Raw genomic sequence first — 20,402 nt, forward strand, 5'->3', positions numbered from 1 at the left:
AAATAAAGGATGTATTTCAAACACCAGCGCCACACAGATATGGTGACTAATAAAAAAAAGCCACGCAACATACATCAACACAAAAGAGAAAACTAATCATGTTTGTGCTACGGCTTGTGAATTATTGGATATGACCATACTAAATACCTTAAATCAATAGATAAGAAAACAGTCAAAAAAGTCAAAAATGCAAACTGTTGCTAAGCATCTTGTGCATAGTAAGCAAGAATAACCATATTTTAGTATTCTGGAGAAAATTGGCCCTGCATTTACAAAATACCTTCTGAATGTGTTTTATCAATATATAGCTATGTCTGCTTTAATATTTAATGTTTGATCTCATTGAACGTTCTATCTTTGTGAGGTCCACCAGTCATTGCTGCACCACATGATGCTCCCACTTCCCAAGGTATTTATAGGTGTATTTGTAATAGTGAATTTTGAGAAACTTGTGAACAATTATAATTATTCTGGCATTTAACAAATAGTAAAAACAGTGTTATAGTAATTAAAACTGAAAAAAGTTCAATTTGATTTAATCTTGCTGTCTTTTTTAGTGCAGTGTATGTTAATATCTGGTTTAAGCTGTAGAAAATTGGGCTGACGCAGTAACGCTTAATCGACGCACGGGGGCAGCCGCGTGCGCTGAGGGCACCCTGACATCAACAACATGGCGGCACCCATAAGCTTAGCCGGTAGGCTCATTTCCGCTTCCAGAAAACTGGGAACTTTTCTCTTCAGTTCAGTTGTTTTCGCCCAGGCGACCTCGGCCCCTTACATCATGGACACCAACCGACTGACCAAGGTTGAGCAGCGAACTTTAGCTCCGCTTTTTATTGTTCGCTACACGTTTCTACTTGCTGAGCAAAAAACGTGCGTTTCCATCCATAGCTGCAGATTGAGCTGTTTGTTTACAATCACTTTTCTTCTCCACAGCTGGAGTTTGCTGTTCAGATGACATGTGAGAGCTGCGCTGAGAAAATTAGAGCAGCTTTGGAGGGTATACCAGGTAAGGAAGCTTTGTTTTGTTATATTTATTCATCACTTGCTGTTTGATTGGTTGGTTTAATTATTTTACTGTGTTGTTTTTTTTAAATATATATAATTCACCTTGAGGCTATCAGAAGACTCTAAAAGAAAAGAAAAATAAGATCAGCAAATTAAGATATATATATATATATATATATATATATATATATATATATATATATATATATATATATATATATAGCAAATTAAGAACTTTAAGGCAAGGTCTTTTTAACAAAGGATTTAGAATAAGCTTTATTTCTAAACAAAGGTTGCAAAAAAACTTCTATACCTAAGCAAAAGTATGCCAACTGTATAAAAAAAGTACAAATTGAGCTCCTTTACCTAAGTTAAAGTAACTAAGTACATGTTTTACATTAGAATTATGTGTACATTTCTTTTTTTTTCTTTTTTTTTTGCCCTAAAGCATAACACATAACTTTTAAAACAAACAGTTATATGAGCAGAAAAGTGTTTATTTTGTACCTCTTTCACTCACTGTGTGGCAAGGGTGTAGCTTTGTGATGAAAGTTGGTGGACGCTCTAAGGGTGGGGGCTGAAGTTACTGCACCCGAACGCTTTCATTAGGTGTTTTAATTTTATTTATTTTATTTTATTTTATTTTAAATGAGCTGAAACATCTATTTATTAAATGCTTTCCTATTGTTGAGAACACAAGAAGACTATAATACACTGATATTTATATGTATAGGTCATTAGAGAGATGCCTTTTAATGCTTTACATATATAGGGCCCAAAAATATTAATGTGTCAAAAAAAAAAAAAAAATCAAATAACAGCTGATTCCGATGCCAAAATCGATTTATATCATGCATCCTTAGAAGTACAATTTCAATTCCATCCATCCAGAAAAATATGCATATGCTACATTTTAAATATCGAATAGCATATTTTTCTTGTAAACTTTCTGGTAAACTTGGGGATGTATTTTATTGCATGTTGCATATCCCAGTCAATCTGTCTCACCTTTAAATCTGCAGCTCTTCCTACTTCTCTCTGATCTCTGTTTGTAAAGATTTATGAACCACTTTACTAATATAATGAAGCCAGAAAGAACATTTCAAAATGTATATATAGAAGCCCTGCAGTCTGATTCTGTCTGTTCAATAAGAAAACCTGTTAATTTTAACCTGTAACTTGGACTCATGGTCCTCTGAGAAGCCTAGCTTGTTTAACTAGTAAAGGAGAACAAACTATGTTTTCTCATGCTTCTTGCATTATATTACCAACGTGTACAAACTTACAATCTGTTGCCATTTTTAGCTGAAACAGCTCTGTATGTCAAACAAAGATTTTTCAGTGGTATGATCTCTAATTTGTTTAACGATCCGTCTCCTAACTTTTACTAAAACATCAAAGTAGCTGCTGGTTAATATTCACTGAGTGCTGCTGTGTGTCTCTCCTCCAACCACGTGGCGACTCTGTGCATCAGTGACCAAATCAGCGACCGCAAATCAGATGTCTCAAAGCATCACATGAACTCAAAATGCTCCGAACACAGTTAGATGCACCCAACCTTTGCTACCTTTGGCTAAAGTAAATTAGCAGAAAGGGGGAAAAAAGGCAGAAATTATTGGTGGGGACATGTCCCCACCAGGCCCAGGTTGGTGGGGACATGTCCACACCAGTCCTTCAGAAAGTTACGCCTGTGCTGTGTGGGCAAAAAGACCTATGACTGCTTCCTCTGTCTGGTGTTGTTCCAAATTAAAATTTCACAGTATAATATAAGGCTGAACTGAACAAAATTTCTAAATTAGCAACCAAATACTTTCAAACTTATTTATAACTTATAAGTTACAGTTACCATTCAAATTGAAATAGAAGTTGAAACATAATGTGTAAAGTTAAAAAGCTAATTAAGAGGGAATGGATGAAGAATGTCTGCATTCTGGATTCTGATCCATCATCTGTTTTTTCCCACTGTTCTGTCTTCATCTACGTTTCTATCAGTGTTTTTCTCTTCTTAATTTTCCCTGTTATGTTGCAGCTGTCACAGCATGCCATTATTAATATAGAAGTAACAAGGCAGTTTTAAAAAAATAAGGAGCAGAACATAAATATATTTTTGCTCAAATGTAGTAAGTAGAACATTCTCAGAAAAATAAATGCTAAAGTAAAGTTCCTATACCCAAAAAGGCTACTTGTGAAGAGTAACTAAGTATTAATGCTTAGTTTCTGGACACCTCTGTTTAAAAACTTAGGGGTTAAGGAGGAATATTAAAAACATTTTAAGCAATGCCGGGATCGTGTTTATTGGCCAAAAAAATCTAAAATAATTCTACAATTTAAAGCTGAAATGTTAAAGTAATGTACTTTACTACTGTCCCTTAACTTCTTCTGCAAGCTGTTTAAAACTGAGACCCCTTATCATAAAAAATAAAACATTTTTATATATGTTCCTACATTGTTTGATAAACAACCTTTAATTCCCAGGTTTCACTTTTTTTTTTTATTGTTGAAATACATTTCAGTTGACGAGTTTTATAAGTTTATAATTTTTTTTTCTGTGGAAAACCTATTTACCAATAAAATAGAAGAACAGAATATTCTGCCTCTTATCGAATTTGCTTTATTTTCAAAGGATTTGTCGAACCTTGAAATTTCTGATTTAAAAAAAAAACTAAACATTGCAGTAATTGAATTTCATGTTGAAGTCATATTAAATCTTTTTTTCTCAGATTTTAAGACTTAGAAGTATTAATAACATCACATAATTTAATGAATTTTTCAAACCCTTGAAACTGCAGGGCCTCAACAGCAACCAAATACTGATTTATTTTTAAGAGAGCTGAACAGCTATTAGCACAATCACCAATCATGGAGATAACATGGCAGCCACAGCCTTCCTGACAGGAACACGGTAACATTGGAGCTACAGTCGCTCTGTGGAAAGTCTAATGGCATGCATGACTACATTATAGTGCAACTAATGACTCATTCTTTTGTACCAGTTGTAAGACATGCTTTTTAAATGTCTGGAAATAGTAACCCATATTCAATCCAAGTGAAAATATCCAGAACAAACAATATAGTTGTTTTTTTTTAATAAATTTATGTATAAATAATTGCAATTTCTCCGTTTGTGGATTGATTTTCTGTGTTTGCAGGAGTGGAGTCGGTCAGTATTGATGTGGGTAAAGAGGAGGTGCTGGTGGAGGCCGCTCTCACCAGCGTAGAGGTGCAGTCTCTCATCGAGAGTACGGGACGCCGAGCCGTGCTGAAGGGGATCGGAGGATTAGAGCAAGGTGAGAATCAGACAGGAGAACATAGGGAAAAGAATCTCTATAGAGATAGTTTCCATTTGATTAACCAAGCACCAGCATATGTGGGGTTGTTTTTGGCAAGTGTGAATTTTTATTTTTACTAACTGTGGCTCACCATGACTTTCTAATGTTTGCATCACTGTGATTGTGAAATCTGCACAGAGCATGTAAAAAAAATTAATCCTATAGTCCAAACTACAGATACATTATGTATCTGCATTAACATTCCTATTGGTCAGTGTTCATCTTTTTCTAATATATTGGTATGAATCAATAACTTTAACTTTATTTCAGAAAATCCAGTTAAAACGATAAATACAACTCATACAAACATGAGGAATAATTAATGACATACATATTGTTCTATGTATGATTTATTGCTTATGTCTGAAAAATATAAATATAACCCTCATTAGGGGTGTAAATAATAATCGTTTTGTATCGATGCATCGATCCAACAGCCGACGATCCGATGCATCGACACTTCCACAAGAGAATCGATTCATGTTTTTTTTCCTCCGGTCTATTTTTATCCATTTGCTCCTGGAAATAATTCTCCCTCCCGTGCTGCGGTGGCGCTAAACCTGTTTTGCCCTCCTACCGCGCTTCCTGGTTATACTCTTACAGCAGTGTGTTGCAGTAAGCTTGACACAGACATTTTTGATTTATGCTCAATATTGAAGCGTGGTCTGAGCTACACACTGTGGGTCTAGATACGGCCGAGGCGGAGAGGACGTGGGGGTGAGTTTAGTCCGACGACGGAGGGACATTAGGACCAAAAAGAGCGGTGATCCAGGTGGGAAAAGGGTCCCAGTGTTCTCGCGCACCTCGCTCTTCTAGCGGGTCAAACTTGACCAGTTGTTTTCTGCAATTTCGGTCATAAAAACAAAACAAGCCGACCTCCTTTCTGCGCCACTGTCTGCGGTCAACTACAATTTGGGAGAGGTGCAGCGGAGCGTCTGTGGAGGGGGCGGGGACGTCTGGAGCTGAGGTATTGCATTGCACCCATTGCACTGATTTTTGCAGTATTTTTTTATGCAACTTTTCTACTTCTGTTATTTGCTGTTGTTGCTAAAAAAAAAAAAATGCATAACGATATTACAGATTTAATTGATTTATTTCAAACTTGAAACTTTGTTAAGCCTGTAAGGTGTAAAAAAAAAGAAAAAAAAAAGATTAACCGATTAATCGAATTGCATCGTGGTGTATTCTTGAGTATCGATACTGAATCGAATCGCCATGATGGATGTGATTTACATCCCTAGCCCTCATGCACTGACAATCCTAGCATTTCCCACTTAACGTAGGAGTCCATAGTAGGGCTGAGTAATTGATTGCATTTGCAATCTAATTGCGATTTAGCAAAAAGCTATTTTTAAATTTGCGAAGGCGCTCAATTTTATTCGCATTACATTAATCTTTTACTCTCCATTTGCACCAAAAGCGTTTTGCCTAAACTCCAAAATTTGGACACTGGTTCAAACTGTGGTCAAGTTGCTTTGATGCTTCATTGCTCTGGATGCTCGGCGCTCTGGTTGTTTAGCTGCTCTGTTCAGTAGCTTCAAGCTAAAGAGCAGCTTGGCTTTATTTAGTTTGATAAGTCGGAAATAGTTTTGGCACATTTTTAAGCCAGAAAGTCCGCCTCCAAACATTATCTGTGCAGTGAGTTCCCCAGGATTATGATTCCACTAAAATATGCAGCTCTTGTTCGTAGCACCAGACCTCCAGCATACCACCGAGAGGCAGGACTGGAAACCCCTGTCAGGACCTCTCTGCTACAGCCAGTCTGTTGGGGATTTCCCAAACAGTTTTAAGGTTTTTGGTAAAAACTACAAGTACCAGAATATACAGTTGAATATTTTTCGTCAGCAGGTTTTAACATTTTTTGTTAATTTGGATATTTCTAAACTTTTTCACCATGTTTTAGTGCAGCAACAATGATCTGACATTGCTCTCTTTTTTTGCAGCCGACATAACAAATCCATTCTTCCACCTTTTTTTTTTACTTTTGAAGTTTAACCCTTTGATATTTATTTATTTTTCATATGCAGACAGCTCTGCAGAAACAACACCAGCTTGAATGTAGGGTCTGTCTCCCCCAAAAGAACTCCTGGGTCGGCTTGTTTAACTCAAGCGTCGATTCTTAGACACCCAACGCCTAAACGTCCAGATGGGTCGCTCACGATGCTCGGACACACTGCTGGACTTCTTAACCCCCTCCCCATAGACTTTACATGTATAAATCAAACTGTCTACTTTAGAAGCAACACTTATTGACAATCAATTTAACATGATTACGTGCAAATGGAAAATACAACAGGTGGAAATTATTGACAAGATGAGCTCAATAAAGAAGTGGTTCTGCAGGTGGGGACCACAGACCACTTCTCAGTACCTATGCTATCTGGGTGATGGTAGTGAAGCTCAGTCAAGATGGCACATCAATGCGAGCTATGGCAAGAAGGTCTGCTGTTTTTTGTCAGAGTACTGTCCAATCAGGAAACAGGTCAGTACACCAGGAGTCGTGAAGGAGGCCAACAACTCTGCAGCAATGGGGAACAGGAGGAGCAATTCCAGAGCCCTACAAAATGACTTCCAGCAGGCCACGAATGTGCATGTGTCTGCACAAAGGGTTAGAACCTGACTTTTGAGGGCCCGACATCCACAGATGGGGCTTGTGCTCACAGCCCAACACTGTGCAAGGCATTTGCCAGAGAACAACAGGATTGGCAAATTCGCCACTGGTTCCCTGTGTCCTTCATAGATGAAAGCAGGTCCACCCTGAGAATCATCGCCATCCATCACCTCACCAGGAGCATGTCCAGGCACTGTAGGGAGGTCATACAGGTACATGGAGGCCACACACAATTCGGAGCCTTATTTTGACCTGTTTTAAGGACATCACATCAAAGTTGGACCGGCCTTTAGGGTTTTTTTCCATTTAAATTTTGTTTGGGACTCAAAACCCAGGCCTCCACTGTTTAATAAATTTAAATGTGCTGACGACAAAATCAGCAAATTCAACTTTGTACAGAGCAAAGTATTCAATGAGAATATTTCAGTCATTCTGATCTAGAAGGTGTTATTTGAGTGTTCCCTTTATTTTTTTAAATGGTGCATTTTTAGTATCTGCAAACAAAACAAACTTGTATACCTTTAAAAACCTCACACATGTTATTTAGGTTGAGAATAAACAGTGTTTGTCTCAATACTGACCCCTGGGGGACACCAGAAACAGATCATACATCATAAAGCTCTAATTTCCTATTGAATATTTTATCAATTGTATCAAAAAAATTTGTTTTTTTGTTTTTTTTTAGATCAACAAACAGACCAAAAGCAAACTACTATTTAACCTATTAAGCTGCTAATTTCTTCCAAACTACCAAGGCTGTTGATCTCTATCTAACCCCCCACCCTACCCACAGACACAGACACAAAAAAAAGTTAAAGCACAGTGAAACGCGTGCCTCTCCAATGTGAAACAATACGAATACACATTGTGGATTAACCGGTCTATCTTCAAGCATCACACGACAACCATCACCAAGACTTCTATAATGCGGTTTTTACTGGATTTGGTTATTAACACGGATGTGACAGTGACTGCTGGTGCGTAACGTCAACAATCGCCACATCAGCAGGGTTGCCAGATGTCACTGGCACGTTATCCAGAACAAAAAATATTCATGAACCGCCTGGCTATACAAAATCTGTACCATCTGATTTGAACCAAAGCCTATTGATCTCTTAGTCAATAAATCTAAAGAAAATTGTTTTTTTTACCCATATACGGCCATCCTAAACTGCCAGATTAGGAAACATCCCAACCTGGCAACAATGCACGTAAGAAGGGAAACGTTAGCATTTAGATGCAAATCCCCATCATGCACCGCAACATGTTTTTGCAAAAATATCCAAACCGGCCGGTATGATTTAAAGAGGGCCGGCCCTCGTACGCTGAAATTAGGACCGGCCCACCTGGCAAATGCCCGGTATCACCGATTACCAGTCTGAGCCTTTGCTTCTGTATGAATGAATGGAGGGGCTTTGCCTTGTGACAGTGATGGGAATGAAATCTGGAATGCTTTGGCATTCAATGTCCCATCATCATCAGGGCTGATATTCTGGCTGGCTTGTGGGGCTTTTTTTATTCATAAACAACATTTCTGTAAAGCTGAATTAGGATTAAACGGCTTTATAAAAGATAAGGTGTGGACTTTGTATTGTTCTACTTTATCAGTTTTTTTATTGCATGAGCCAAGCTTCAAGTGTCTGAGCATAACATGAGCGGGGACACAGGGCCTGAAAGATTGTATATGCAGTAGACTTTGAACTTTATAGTAGTTCTTTGTAAACTCGTCTCCTGTGATGTACCAGGATCGACGTTCTCTCTCTCTTCATCTCTTCATATTTCTGGATGCTTCTTTAAAATGATATCTGAGGTCTCAGTGACATTAGTCTCTATTTGAATCCATCTATCTTCAATAGTGAGGATCTTTTTTCTCAGCGTTGCTTTTTGTTTTAAACACAAATTAAAAGATGTCAGCTTCCATCATTTATTTCCACCATTTTACCAGTAGGAAGTTTGTAAACATCATCCACCTTCTTTGCCCAATCTAGTAAACCGTAATAGTAATGTTTTATAAAAAATGGACCACGTACAGAAGTAATCATTATGTTGGAGGTTTTATTCCAAACTTTTGCAACTTAAATTGTTGTTACCTATTTATCTCAGATGCCTTGGCTTCCATTGATAATTCACTAAAAAGATTAACCAGAATCTGAATTTCCATCTTCACTGCGAACAAATGTGGTTTTAGATCACTTATAATGATAATTTAAAGCTTATAGCAGAGAGGCAACATTAACAAATAGTTTTGGCTCTCCTTTTTCATAATTTCTGGAAAAAAAGTGCATTTTTCCTCTAAAGATTTGACTTTTTTAACGATCTAGAGTTTTTTAAATGCAGCTGGTTTCCTTAGAAAAAGCATAATTTGCGCAAAGCTTTAATCGGCGTGTAATGTCAACATTTTAATGACTCTTTAGAGTGTGTGTGTAACAGATCTGGGTGCAGCCGTGGCCATGGTGTCTGGAGCTGGATCCATTCAGGGCGTGGTGCACTTCTTGCAGCTGTCTGAGGATCACTGCCTGATCGACGGGACCATCGATGGGTTGGAGCCTGGACCCCACGGTCTGCATGTGCACACGCTGGGCGACCTCACACAGGACTGCCTCAGGTGGGCTCTGTTACAATGGGAGCAGTTTCTGCTCATGGCTGATGTTTCTGATGTTGCTTTTCTAAGATTGATGGTTAACAGCTCTGGTGTGGAACAAGTAGAAGACTGGTTGGTTGAGACTCGTACAAACCCTGAAGGAGGAAGGAGGTTTATGGCCTAAATGAAGAAATAAAAAAAAAAATTAAATTAAAAAACACAGCTCTTTGAAGGAGGCAAATTCTTTGGTCAAAATTTAAACTTTGATTCTTCAGGTTATAACCAGCTTCCTACTTTCCGTTAGAGCTGAAGGCTAAAGAAGGATCATCCATGAAGCAGCTTTTTTGTCTCCTTACTGCAGCGGTTACAGCTTCAGTTTGATGCGGGCTGTGAAATCTCTGCTCTTCATTGTTTCAGTACTGAGTATTGTGGGGGAAAAATAAAATTGTTTGTTACATATCAGAACTTAAGCCTTCCCAGGGAGTTTAATGCATGCAAAGCTTTTCATTTCATCCCATTAAATGGAGTTTGTCCGTCCTCTGCAGCTGTGGAGAGCACTACAACCCATTTGGAAAACAACACGGAGGTCCGGGCGACTCTGAGAGGGTATAGTCAACTTTTCTTTTATTTTTTCTATAATTTGCATGCCTTCTAAACTGAGTCATTGTGTAATATTCCTATTATATAAGTGGATTCAGTGATGTGCTTCATATCCAATATGAAATGATGTTTTGAGACATTATAAGAACAAAAGGATCCCTCCTGGAATTAAATAATAAAATGTCAGCATAAACAAAATGCAGGTCAGTGCAAACTGGCTTTCTGTTTTAGAACATGAGTTCAGCAAAGTGAGGAGTATTCAGGCTGTATTAGAGATCTTTATTTATGGTGCTGTTTGCTGTATCCGATCAACAAAATTTAATATCAAACACACACTTTGAATAAATACTAGATGCAGATTTTAAACGATTGTTTCATTTATGAAGACGAAAAAAAGCTAATTAGAACAACCAGACCCTATAGGAGGAGCTGCCCAACAAACACAAGCTTATTGTTGTTTTCATTGGATTTTATTTAGTTTCCACATCTGATCTTTTATTCTATTCTAGGTTCAATTGGTTTTTAGTATTCGTTAGCTACTTTAGTTTAGTTTTTATTAGTTTCAGTTATGGTTTGAGTCTTTTATGCTTAAAAAACCTTGCATACAGGGGCAAGAATAAAAAAAAAAAATTAATAGAAAATAAAATCCCAGATAAGGACAGACCACTGCTGAGTGCCGTACCTGCGTCTGCAGGCTTATTGCAGTACAGCAAACAAAAAACTAGACCTCATATTAATGTATTATGATAAAGAGGGAAATAAAAACTAAGGACCAATTCAGTTAGTTTTAATTAGATTTGTAAAGCACTTATTTCAGCTTCAGTTTGTTTTTTTTGTGTTTTTTTTTCAAGGTGTAGTTTTTAATTTGTATTTCAGTTGACTAAAATGCTTTTTAATTCTAGTTTTCGTTATTTTGTTTCTTTGAGTTAAGAATAATCTTTCCTTACACTATATTGCCTGTAAGAACCACTGCACAAAACAAATAGAACACGTCTAACAACAAGAAGAAGGTAAAACGTCTCAAAAAGTAATTATCAGTCTGGAAAGACTTAGACAAATAATCGCTTTTACAGTATAATTGCAATTGGAAAGAAAACATGCAAAACCAATACACATAGAGACTCAATTATTGATTTTGTTATATTTATGTATTTAGGACATTAACATACTCATTCCAGGCTTTTAGGTGGTGATAATGCAGCACTAAAGCGCTGTGACATTAGTCTGTCTACCTAAAGTATTTCTATTAAACATCACTAATGCATCAAGGTGGATAGAAATAAACTTAAAAGCTGCATAGCAGGCCTCAGAGGTCAGAGGTCACAATTAGGCAATAAGAAAACAAGTATGATTTAATGTTTGGGTGATTTCAAGGTCAAAAATCACTAGCGATTATTAATTACTTAAAACCCTTTCTTTTCTGTGCCTAAAAAAACAAAGAAGCTTTTTAATGCCCCCAAGATCTTTGAAAAAAAAAATGCTCTGCCTACTGGTTGTCATTAACATGGAGTTGGTAGCATGTCAGTTTTGGTAATTAGCAGGGTTATGAACTCTGCTTTAAAAGCCTGAAACCAACACGGTACCATATATGATGGAGAATATCCAGCATCCGTTTTTGACTTCAATACTGATTTGGATAGATTTTTTTTTCTGATATATATTCAATGATCTTTAAAAACACATTTTTGTATTTACACTGGTTAAACTCGGGTATTTTTAATTTGACAAAAAAATGTAAACTGAAAGAATCTGTAAATGTGCAAATACCTTTCACTCATCCTATTCCCATTGATAATTACCATCTTAAAATGGTTAAATGTTTGTTTTTCATACAGCGTGTTTTCTTTCCAGCATGTAGGTGATCTGGGGAATATTATAGCTGGACCAGACGGCCGAGCCTCCTTTAGGTTAGAGGACAATCAGCTTAAGGTAAAAGGAACAAACACGGGTAGATTTAGCAGCAGCACATGAAGCTAATGAATCTACCGTCACCCTGCAGGTGTGGGACGTGATTGGTCGATCTCTGGTCGTGGACTCGCAGGAAGACGACCTGGGTAGAGGCGGCCAACCTCTCTCCAAGCTAACTGGAAACTCTGGTGAAAGGTTGGTTCCACAAAGATCAAGAATAGATCCATCATATGTTTAAAGAGGCGAACAGAAAAGCAGAATGATCCTAATTTGCTTGTTAAATCCTCATTATGAGAAAATCTATAATTTACCTGAAGATATAAGCACTACACGCTTTATTGCTCACTTTCGCACTAATCAGAGTCTGGAAACATGGCGGGTGGGAATGCCGTTATCTGAGTTGTTCGAGTAGATGTTTCAGCTGAAAGATCTGGACTAAATTAGTTTAGAAATAAATGATTGGGCTACATGATACAGATTTTATTAAAGGGAAACACAGGCATTTTCTTAAAAGACTGTACTTCTAGTTTTTAGTGAAGTAACTATTATCTACAGCAAAATGAACAGTCAGCTCCAGTTTTAACTGGTCAGTTCACAAGGGAATCACTTTACAGAATAGAAAAACATGATTATAGTTATGAATATTGTTAAAAATTGCAACTGCATCATAGATTAAACCACATTTTCTCACTACTCATTCTTCTCTATCATGGCAATGTCCATACTAACGGCCGAAAATTTTCAATGTATTTTGTATAAATTCAGATGTCGTCTCAAGGTACTTAAAAAAATAATGTCACATCAGTCGAGATTCAGAGTCAAATTGCTTTTTTTCCCATTTGATCCTAAATGTCAAACAATGCCGTCAAGTCTGGTTTATTATTCAAATGTCTTAATGTTTCCTGGATGAACGTGTAGCTAAATTAGACATTTGCAGCGATTCCTCATGCCAAGCATGTATGTAGTGTTGATGAAAAAGGAAGAAGCCTCCAACAGAACCAGCTACCAAAAGACGAACTGTTGCTCAAATGGGGCTCTCAGTAGACAGGACAGACACACACAAAATAACTTAGAAACAAGAATCAAGGAGTACTTTTTATTCGAGACAAATAAAAGTTATTTACTCCTTTCCAGGGTTCTTGTTAGTGTAGTGCAGCGCTATATTGGAAAAAAAAAAAAAAAAAAAAAAAAAAAAACCATAGGGTATAGCCTTGTATGGAGACACGGGCTCTAAATATGTGGCTGACTATGAAAAATGACTATGTACGCTTAAATATATAATAAGCATTCATGATTAAATTTTTGTCCTGAAGCAAATGTCACATCATGTTCTCTGCTGTACGATATTTCAACCCAGTCTCATGGGAAAATGTACCCCCACTACGTTGGTCCACACTGCAAAACGTAGTGGAGGTACATTAATGGCCATTTTTTTTGTGGTACTGTTACGTTTCTTCTGCCTATACACTTTCTATTGTTTTACGTCCTAGTCACGTGACTTTCAAGATTCCAGCTGGGAGAAGAAAAAAAATAAATATATGGCCGACATTCGCTCATTTTTTTTGTGGAAAGATTAATGACTTGAGTTTGTTTTTGCATTAAAATGACTTTTGATTACATTTCTAGTGAGAAATGTATAGTTTGTTGCCAGAATATTTACTCAGGGAATGTACATATTCACTTGCTTGTTCGTTTTTTGCAAAGATTTTTCAAGATAATGTGAAACTGTAACATTTTGGTATAAACATGGCCGAGATTTTTCTAACTTTTAGTGGGAAAATCAATAATTTCAATTAGTTTCTGCATTTAAATGGGTTTTTATTACATTTATATCGAGAAGTGTAGGGTTTCTTTACATAATATTTACTTAGTGAACATACATAACCACCCGCTTGCTAGTTTTTGCTACGGTTTTTCGGATCTCGTCAGGATTATGTGAAATTGCAACGTTTTGGCTGCTACCCATCGCCTAGCATTTAGCTGCCACCCCGATTCAACATTGAATCCTTTGTGATTTAACTCCATCTGATCAAACCCTTGCCACTGCGTGCGTTGCGTCTGAGGTTGATTTTCAGACCAATGCATTACGTCGTGGCATACGGGAGAAAATAATGTTGAAAAAATGATCATGGGTTAAGATCGGATGTGTTTTATTTGGAAATCTACCGGATCCTTTGTGCATTTAACTTCCTGTTTGTTGCGATCTCATTGATGGGTTTTGACCAGATTTTGACCAAAGAGGAACTAAAAAAAAAAAAAAAAATTTAAATACACAACCAGCATATCTGGAATCAGTGACAGAGAGCGACTGGGACCAAAAGTTTATTAATTTCTCCCTATTGATTTCCATTCAAAATGTTTTCGGTCCCACCGGGCTCTAGGGAAGGGGCGTGCATACCGCCACCTACTGTTCATGAGTGTGTAGCAACATTGTTTTACATCTATTAAATTCTGTTTTTTTATTTTGTATTCTGAAGATAAATAAATAATGCTTTCCTTAATCTATAAATATCTTTTATATTTCCTTTATTTCCCAATAATCCTTTAAGACTCCATTCTTGGCCTGTCCTTTCAACTCTTTCTCATCAATACGTGTTCTACATTTTCTATCTCTCCACATCCTTCACATTTATCATTATTTTTCCTCCCTATTAAGTATAAATTGTCATTTAAATACTTTCTAAAACTGCGTTGGAATCCGTGCATACCACCATACCCTCTCTGCTCTGACCTCCTCAACCCATTGGAAACTCAATATAACTGCCACCATCTCTGCTGTGAAAACAGATAGTTGATCTGAAATTCTTTTAGAAATGTGTATTTTGAACTCTGGTACATATATTCCTACACACACACCCACACACCCATACTTAGAAAGTATTCAGGGAGAAGGAAATAATAGGAAAGATTTAGTATTAGAAATTCAGCACAGTTTATTTAGATTATACAGGGGTGGCATTGATATTTGGTTTTGTTGGGTTCCAGCACATGAAGGGGTAAAAGGAAATGAATAGGCAGACAAATTAGCAAAAAGGGCTTTAGAGGAGGCAATAACAATTACAATTCCTTTAGGGAAAGGGGAAGGAAAATCATTTATTAAGAGGAAAGAAATTGAAAAATGGCAAAAAAAGGTGGAATGAAGATAAAAAAGGAAGAAGGTTATATAAAGTACAAAAGTCAGTATTAAATAGAAATATTAATGAGAGAAACCGAAGGGAAGAAATAATAATGATCAGATTAAGAGTAGGTCATACTTATTTAAATGACAATTTATACTTAATAGGGAGGAAAAATAATGATAAATGTGAAGGATGTGGAGAGATAGAAAATGTAGAACACGTATTGATGAGAAAGAGTTGAAAGGACAGGCCAAGAATGGAGTCTTAAAGGATTATTGGGAAATAAAGGAAATATAAAAGATATTTATAGATTAAGGAAAGCATTATTTATTTATCTTCAGAATACAAAATTAAAAAATAGAATTTAATAGATGTAAAACAATGTTGCTACACACTCATGAACAGTAGGTGGCGGTATGCCCGCCCCTTCCCTAGAGCCCGGTGGGATCGAAAACATTTTGAATGGAAATCAATGGGGAGAAATTAATAAACTTTTGGTCCCAGTCGCTCTCTGTCATTGATTCCAGATATGCTGGTTGTGTATTTAAATTGTTTTGTTTTTTTTGAGTTCCTCTTTGGTCAAAATCTGGTCAAAACCCATCAATGAGATCGCACCAAACAGGAAGTTAAATGCACAAAGGATCCGGTAGATTTCCAAATAAAACACATCCGATCTTAACCCATGATCCTTTTTTTAACATTAGTTTCTCCCGTATGCCACGACGTAATGCATTGATCTGAAAATCAACCTCAGACGCAACACACGCAGTGGCGAGGGTTTGATCCGTCAGATGGAGTTAAATCACAAAGGATTCAATGTTGAATCGGGGCGGCAGCTAAATGCTAGGCGATGGGTAGCAGCCAAAACGTTGCAATTTCACATAATCCTGACGAGATCTGAAAAACCGTAGCAAAAACTAGCAAGCGGGTGATTATGTATGTTCACTAAGTAAATATTATGTAAATAAACCCTACACTTCTCGCTATAAATGTAATCAAAACCCATTTAAATGCAGAAACTGATTGAAATTATTGATTTTCCCACTAAAAGTTAGAGAAATCTCAGCCATGTTTATACCAAAACGTTTCAGTTTCACATTATCTTGAAAAATCTTTGCAAGAAACGAACAAGCAAGTGAATATGTACATTCCCTGAGTAAATATTCTGGCAACAAACTATACATTTCTCACTAGAAATGCAATCAAAACTCATTTTAATGCAAAAACAAACTCAAGCCATTAACCTTTCCACAAAAAAATGAGCGAATGTCGGCCATATATATATTTTTTTCTTCTCCCAGCTGGAATCTTGAAAGTCGCGTGACTAGGACGTAAAACAATAGAAAGCGTATAGGCAGAAGAAATGTAACAGTACCACAAAAAAATGGCCATTAATGTACCTCCACTACGTTTTGCAGTGTGGACCAACGTAGTGGGGGTACATTTTCCCATGAGACTGGGTTGGATATTTGGTGCTTTAGGTTTAAATTCCATTACAATAACAATGTATTGAGTTTTGTTGCATTGATAAAATTATAGAAAAACAATAAAGAAATTAATTTTTTTATTGCTTTTATTTTGAGGATTTGCAGAAAAAAAAGAAAGCTCCCATGCCTGCGTCAGTGCGCTACTTGTTTGATCTGTGGGAGGGTTTCCATGCGTGCAACAAACCTAGCAGAAGTAGTGGAGTTTGGAGTTGCATCTACTTCTTAAATCTATCTTTGCGCTCCTTTAATTTATCCAAAAGTTCTGCAACCACTTATTTTGTTTTTTACTCCCATCTTGGTGCACATTTAACATGCCATCCCTGGAAATGCCTTTCCCTTTTATTTTTTGTCCTCTCTGGCAATGTGGCAACAAGAATAATTGTCTTGATGCCAATAAGAGCCCAACAGATTTTACTTTCACAAGTGGAGCAGTAGGGCTATCGCCATAGTGTTCCACTTGATTTATGCATATAAATTGCTTTATTATAATTCATGAAGGGAGTATTACAGATTTTATGGACACTGCAATGTAAGTAGAGCAGGAAAAGGGGAAAAAAATGAGAAAAGATGAAAGAAAGAGGAGATAAAAGGAAGATGATGATAAAACATCTTCAATGTGCTTCATCACCTGCAAAGAGATGTAAAAAGTACAGCACAACCAATAGATATAGTATAAGAGATACAATAAAGTAACACCTTGGTACTATTGCTGAAGCATAAGTAGTATTATTTATTTATTATTAAATGCCTTTCCTAATGACTCTTTTTATTACTTGACAACTTCTCATTATAAAGCAAACATGCAGGCAATCCTTCCGCATTGATAATAAAAGCAAATGATTCGGTCCATTCTTCTTTGAATCCTCCGTTCTCATCAGCTATCTTCCTTTTTTTCCCCTTTGGGATCAATGGTCCGAGACACACACATCGCTTTGTTTCCAACCGCCACCTGCCTGGCACAACGCCGTGTTGCAGGCTATGCAAATCTTGGTTGACAGGAATGTTAAAATTTGTTTACATTTATTTATTATACAAATTTGTAAAGCATTGGGAAACCTAATGATTGTTTTACCTCTTGCACACCATATTAAAACAGACAAACGAAAATACATTTTAACAGATAATGAACCTAACCAAGTTGATGAAAAGGTCCTGCAACTGCTGCCCCATACGCTCGACCCTGACGCCACGTCGGATGAGGAACGTTTTTAGGCCACTCAGAGATTTTACTACCCCTTGAGAGCAATTCCTTGCCACGCGTCTTCCTATTATTGTAGATAACAGAAGAAATGTGTCGATCAAGCCAAGAGACAATTTCTGTAGCTCCTGTGGCCAAAGCTTTCAGTCACTGAGGTGGTTGCTATGGGGTGTTCTCAGATTTGGCTGAATGATCTAATTGAAGTTATTTTTTCCATTCTTTAAAGTCGTAGGGAAGTCATTTAACTTTCAAATCATTCTGGCTTAAACATATATCTACATGTACTCTTAATCAGACGATATTGTCCCAAAAGTTAGAAAATTTCTATTTAAAAAAAAAATTCGGTCTTAAAATCTGTGGGGGGGTTTTTCGTTACCTAATGCAGGCCAGTTAGTTATACGTCAGCTAAATTCGTCCAATCATATATCAACTGTCATCTGTCAATCAAATTTTTTCGGTCATAGCATATTGATTCATATGTCACAGCTAATATACGCAGCAGTTGAAATAAGAAGCATTTACTTTAGCATTGAGTTCCGTCCCAGTGTTCCCTGCTTTAGTGGCATCATCTGGTTGAGAAACGCTGCTAATCTATTTTAAAGTGGAGAAGGTGAAAGAGAGAACATACAGACGGTTACGGTTATGGCTTTGTCTAGAACGGGGCCACAGAACAAGGCATGATGGAGCTACTGTAATAAGAAAAACAGAGAACATCATTAAGTTAAAAGATTGTTAACCCCCTCTTCTAACCTTTTTCAAAATTGTAGTTTTGATGTCACCAAGAGGCCTGTCTTCAAACCATAATGTTTTCCTCTTTAGTCAGTTTGTAATCTGGCCGTTTCTGTTGCTTTCAGATTGATTGCTACTTCCTCTAAAAGTGGCCTTTTAACTACAGATGTGCCGATCTGATACCTGGACCAGATATTAGCTCTGATATTAATACATTTTTTGCATCGGATATCAGGGATTTGATATCAGAAATCCAATCCAATCCACTTTGATTTTAACTGTCATTTATTTGTTTTTGCTGCTTATTTATGACTAAATAATATAAAGTACCTTTTGATCTGTGTTCATTTGTTATTCTTTTTTTTAAGAATGTTTATGTCAAGATTAAAGCCTTCACTCACATGGTCCGATATACGGTCCATTCATTTAACAGTAGAAATGGATCAGCATCTGTTATCGGCCGATACACTCAGCCCAGGTATCAGATTGGATCGGAAGAAAACTGAATCTGTGCATCTCTACTGTTGGACGTCATATTTGGAATCTGCTCCGCTCATAATGGGTTGATAGAGCAAAAATGCTGTTGAAAAACACTAAGGATATTGAAAATAATACTTCCGTGGATTATTTGGGGTTTTTAGTGGAAGCTCTTCTGATTAAAATGAACCCTTAATTTTAGATAAATAATGTAAACATTTATTTGACATATGATTTTTTTTTTCTTTCATTGCTATGTTGTTCTATTATGATAGTCAGTAACTTCTATGTTTGCAGGCTGGCCTGTGGGATCATTGCCAGATCCGCAGGCCTTTTCCAGAACCCCAAGAAGATTTGTGCGTGCGACGGAGTCACGCTGTGGGAGGAAAGAGACCGACCCATTGCTGGGAAAGGCCGAAGCAAGATAAACCCAGAGACACCTGCAGCACACCTCTGAATCTGACAAAAACATGCTGATTGGTGTTTGGATGAAGAGATGGACATTATGTTGACTTTAGTCGGCAATTTAACGGAACGCAGAGCACTTTGTTCCCAAACCGCTGGAGAGATTACTTTATAAAAGCCTTGAAACATTTGTGATAAATTTGACTCATCCTGCACAAACAGTCCTGCCTCTTAACATTTCATATTAACCCATGCAAGCATTTTCATATAGCCTCAAGAGATCCGTTTTTAGACAGAAAACACTTGCAGACATCCTGCAGCTAATGCACATTTAGATTAAACCTGGTTTGAATCCAAAAAGGGGTGCAAGTGGCTGGAGTAAAAGATTAAAAAGACAGGAGGAAGACTCCAATTCCAGCTTGAGATGAAGGTCATAGGGGGCTAATTGAGAGGGGGAAGCCTTCAGGGTTGAGTTCCCTGCTGTTCTTTTCAGCATTCAGTATGAAGTTTTCTTCCAGCTACCTTCAGGGCCTTAAAACCAAGGTGAACTGACTTTTTCTCACATTCCCATTTCTCTTGTCATGTCGCATTTCCTGTGATAAATGAATGTATTATGATAACCAAACTACAACCCGCTTTACTTTGTGTATATATTTCTTCATGATTAAAAGATCAATATCAGGACATGGTGGTTTGTGATGTGTTTGTAATAAAGTTGACATTGATTTTTCTGTTTCCAAATTGAGCATTTGTCTTCTGTTGCTGATGCATAAATGGGCTTATTGAATGCCCTCCAAAATGTTCTATCATTGTCTTTTTCCATTTGGGTCTGAGACAGAGTCCTTCACAATAACACAGTCCTTGGTGCGTCACTGCGAAGTGGATGAGGACGAATATGTGATTTTTCACTATTTTTACAAATAAATACGTGGAAAGTCTGAGATGTGTTT

General features: G+C 37.0%; 1 protein-coding gene across 1 annotated transcript; it reads left to right on the forward strand.

Moving 5' to 3' along the window:
• Positions 1-658: 658 nt before the first annotated feature.
• On the forward strand, positions 659-20,193 carry LOC119787446 (copper chaperone for superoxide dismutase-like). The gene is made up of 8 exons (XM_038291321.1): positions 659-805; positions 937-1,009; positions 4,158-4,295; positions 9,379-9,553; positions 10,075-10,135; positions 11,981-12,058; positions 12,129-12,232; positions 19,345-20,193. The coding sequence occupies exons 1-8, from the start codon at positions 671-673 to the stop codon at positions 19,502-19,504; spliced, it is 924 nt and encodes a 307-aa protein (XP_038147249.1). The 5' UTR covers positions 659-670; the 3' UTR covers positions 19,505-20,193.
• Positions 20,194-20,402: the final 209 nt, after the last annotated feature.

This window comes from Cyprinodon tularosa, unplaced genomic scaffold (genome assembly GCF_016077235.1).
Source record: "Cyprinodon tularosa strain WSP-4 unplaced genomic scaffold, ASM1607723v1 ctg299, whole genome shotgun sequence".
In the NCBI taxonomy this organism is placed as follows: domain Eukaryota; kingdom Metazoa; phylum Chordata; class Actinopteri; order Cyprinodontiformes; family Cyprinodontidae; genus Cyprinodon; species Cyprinodon tularosa.

Coding starts and splice junctions, on each gene's coding strand:
- LOC119787446 (XM_038291321.1), top strand. CDS start 671: ATGGCGGCACCCATAAGCTTAGCCGGTAGGCTCATTTCCGCTTCCAGA. Junction 12,059..12,128: donor TAGAGGACAATCAGCTTAAG/GTAAAAGGAACA, acceptor GTCACCCTGCAG/GTGTGGGACGTGATTGGTCG. Junction 12,233..19,344: donor ACTGGAAACTCTGGTGAAAG/GTTGGTTCCACA, acceptor CTATGTTTGCAG/GCTGGCCTGTGGGATCATTG.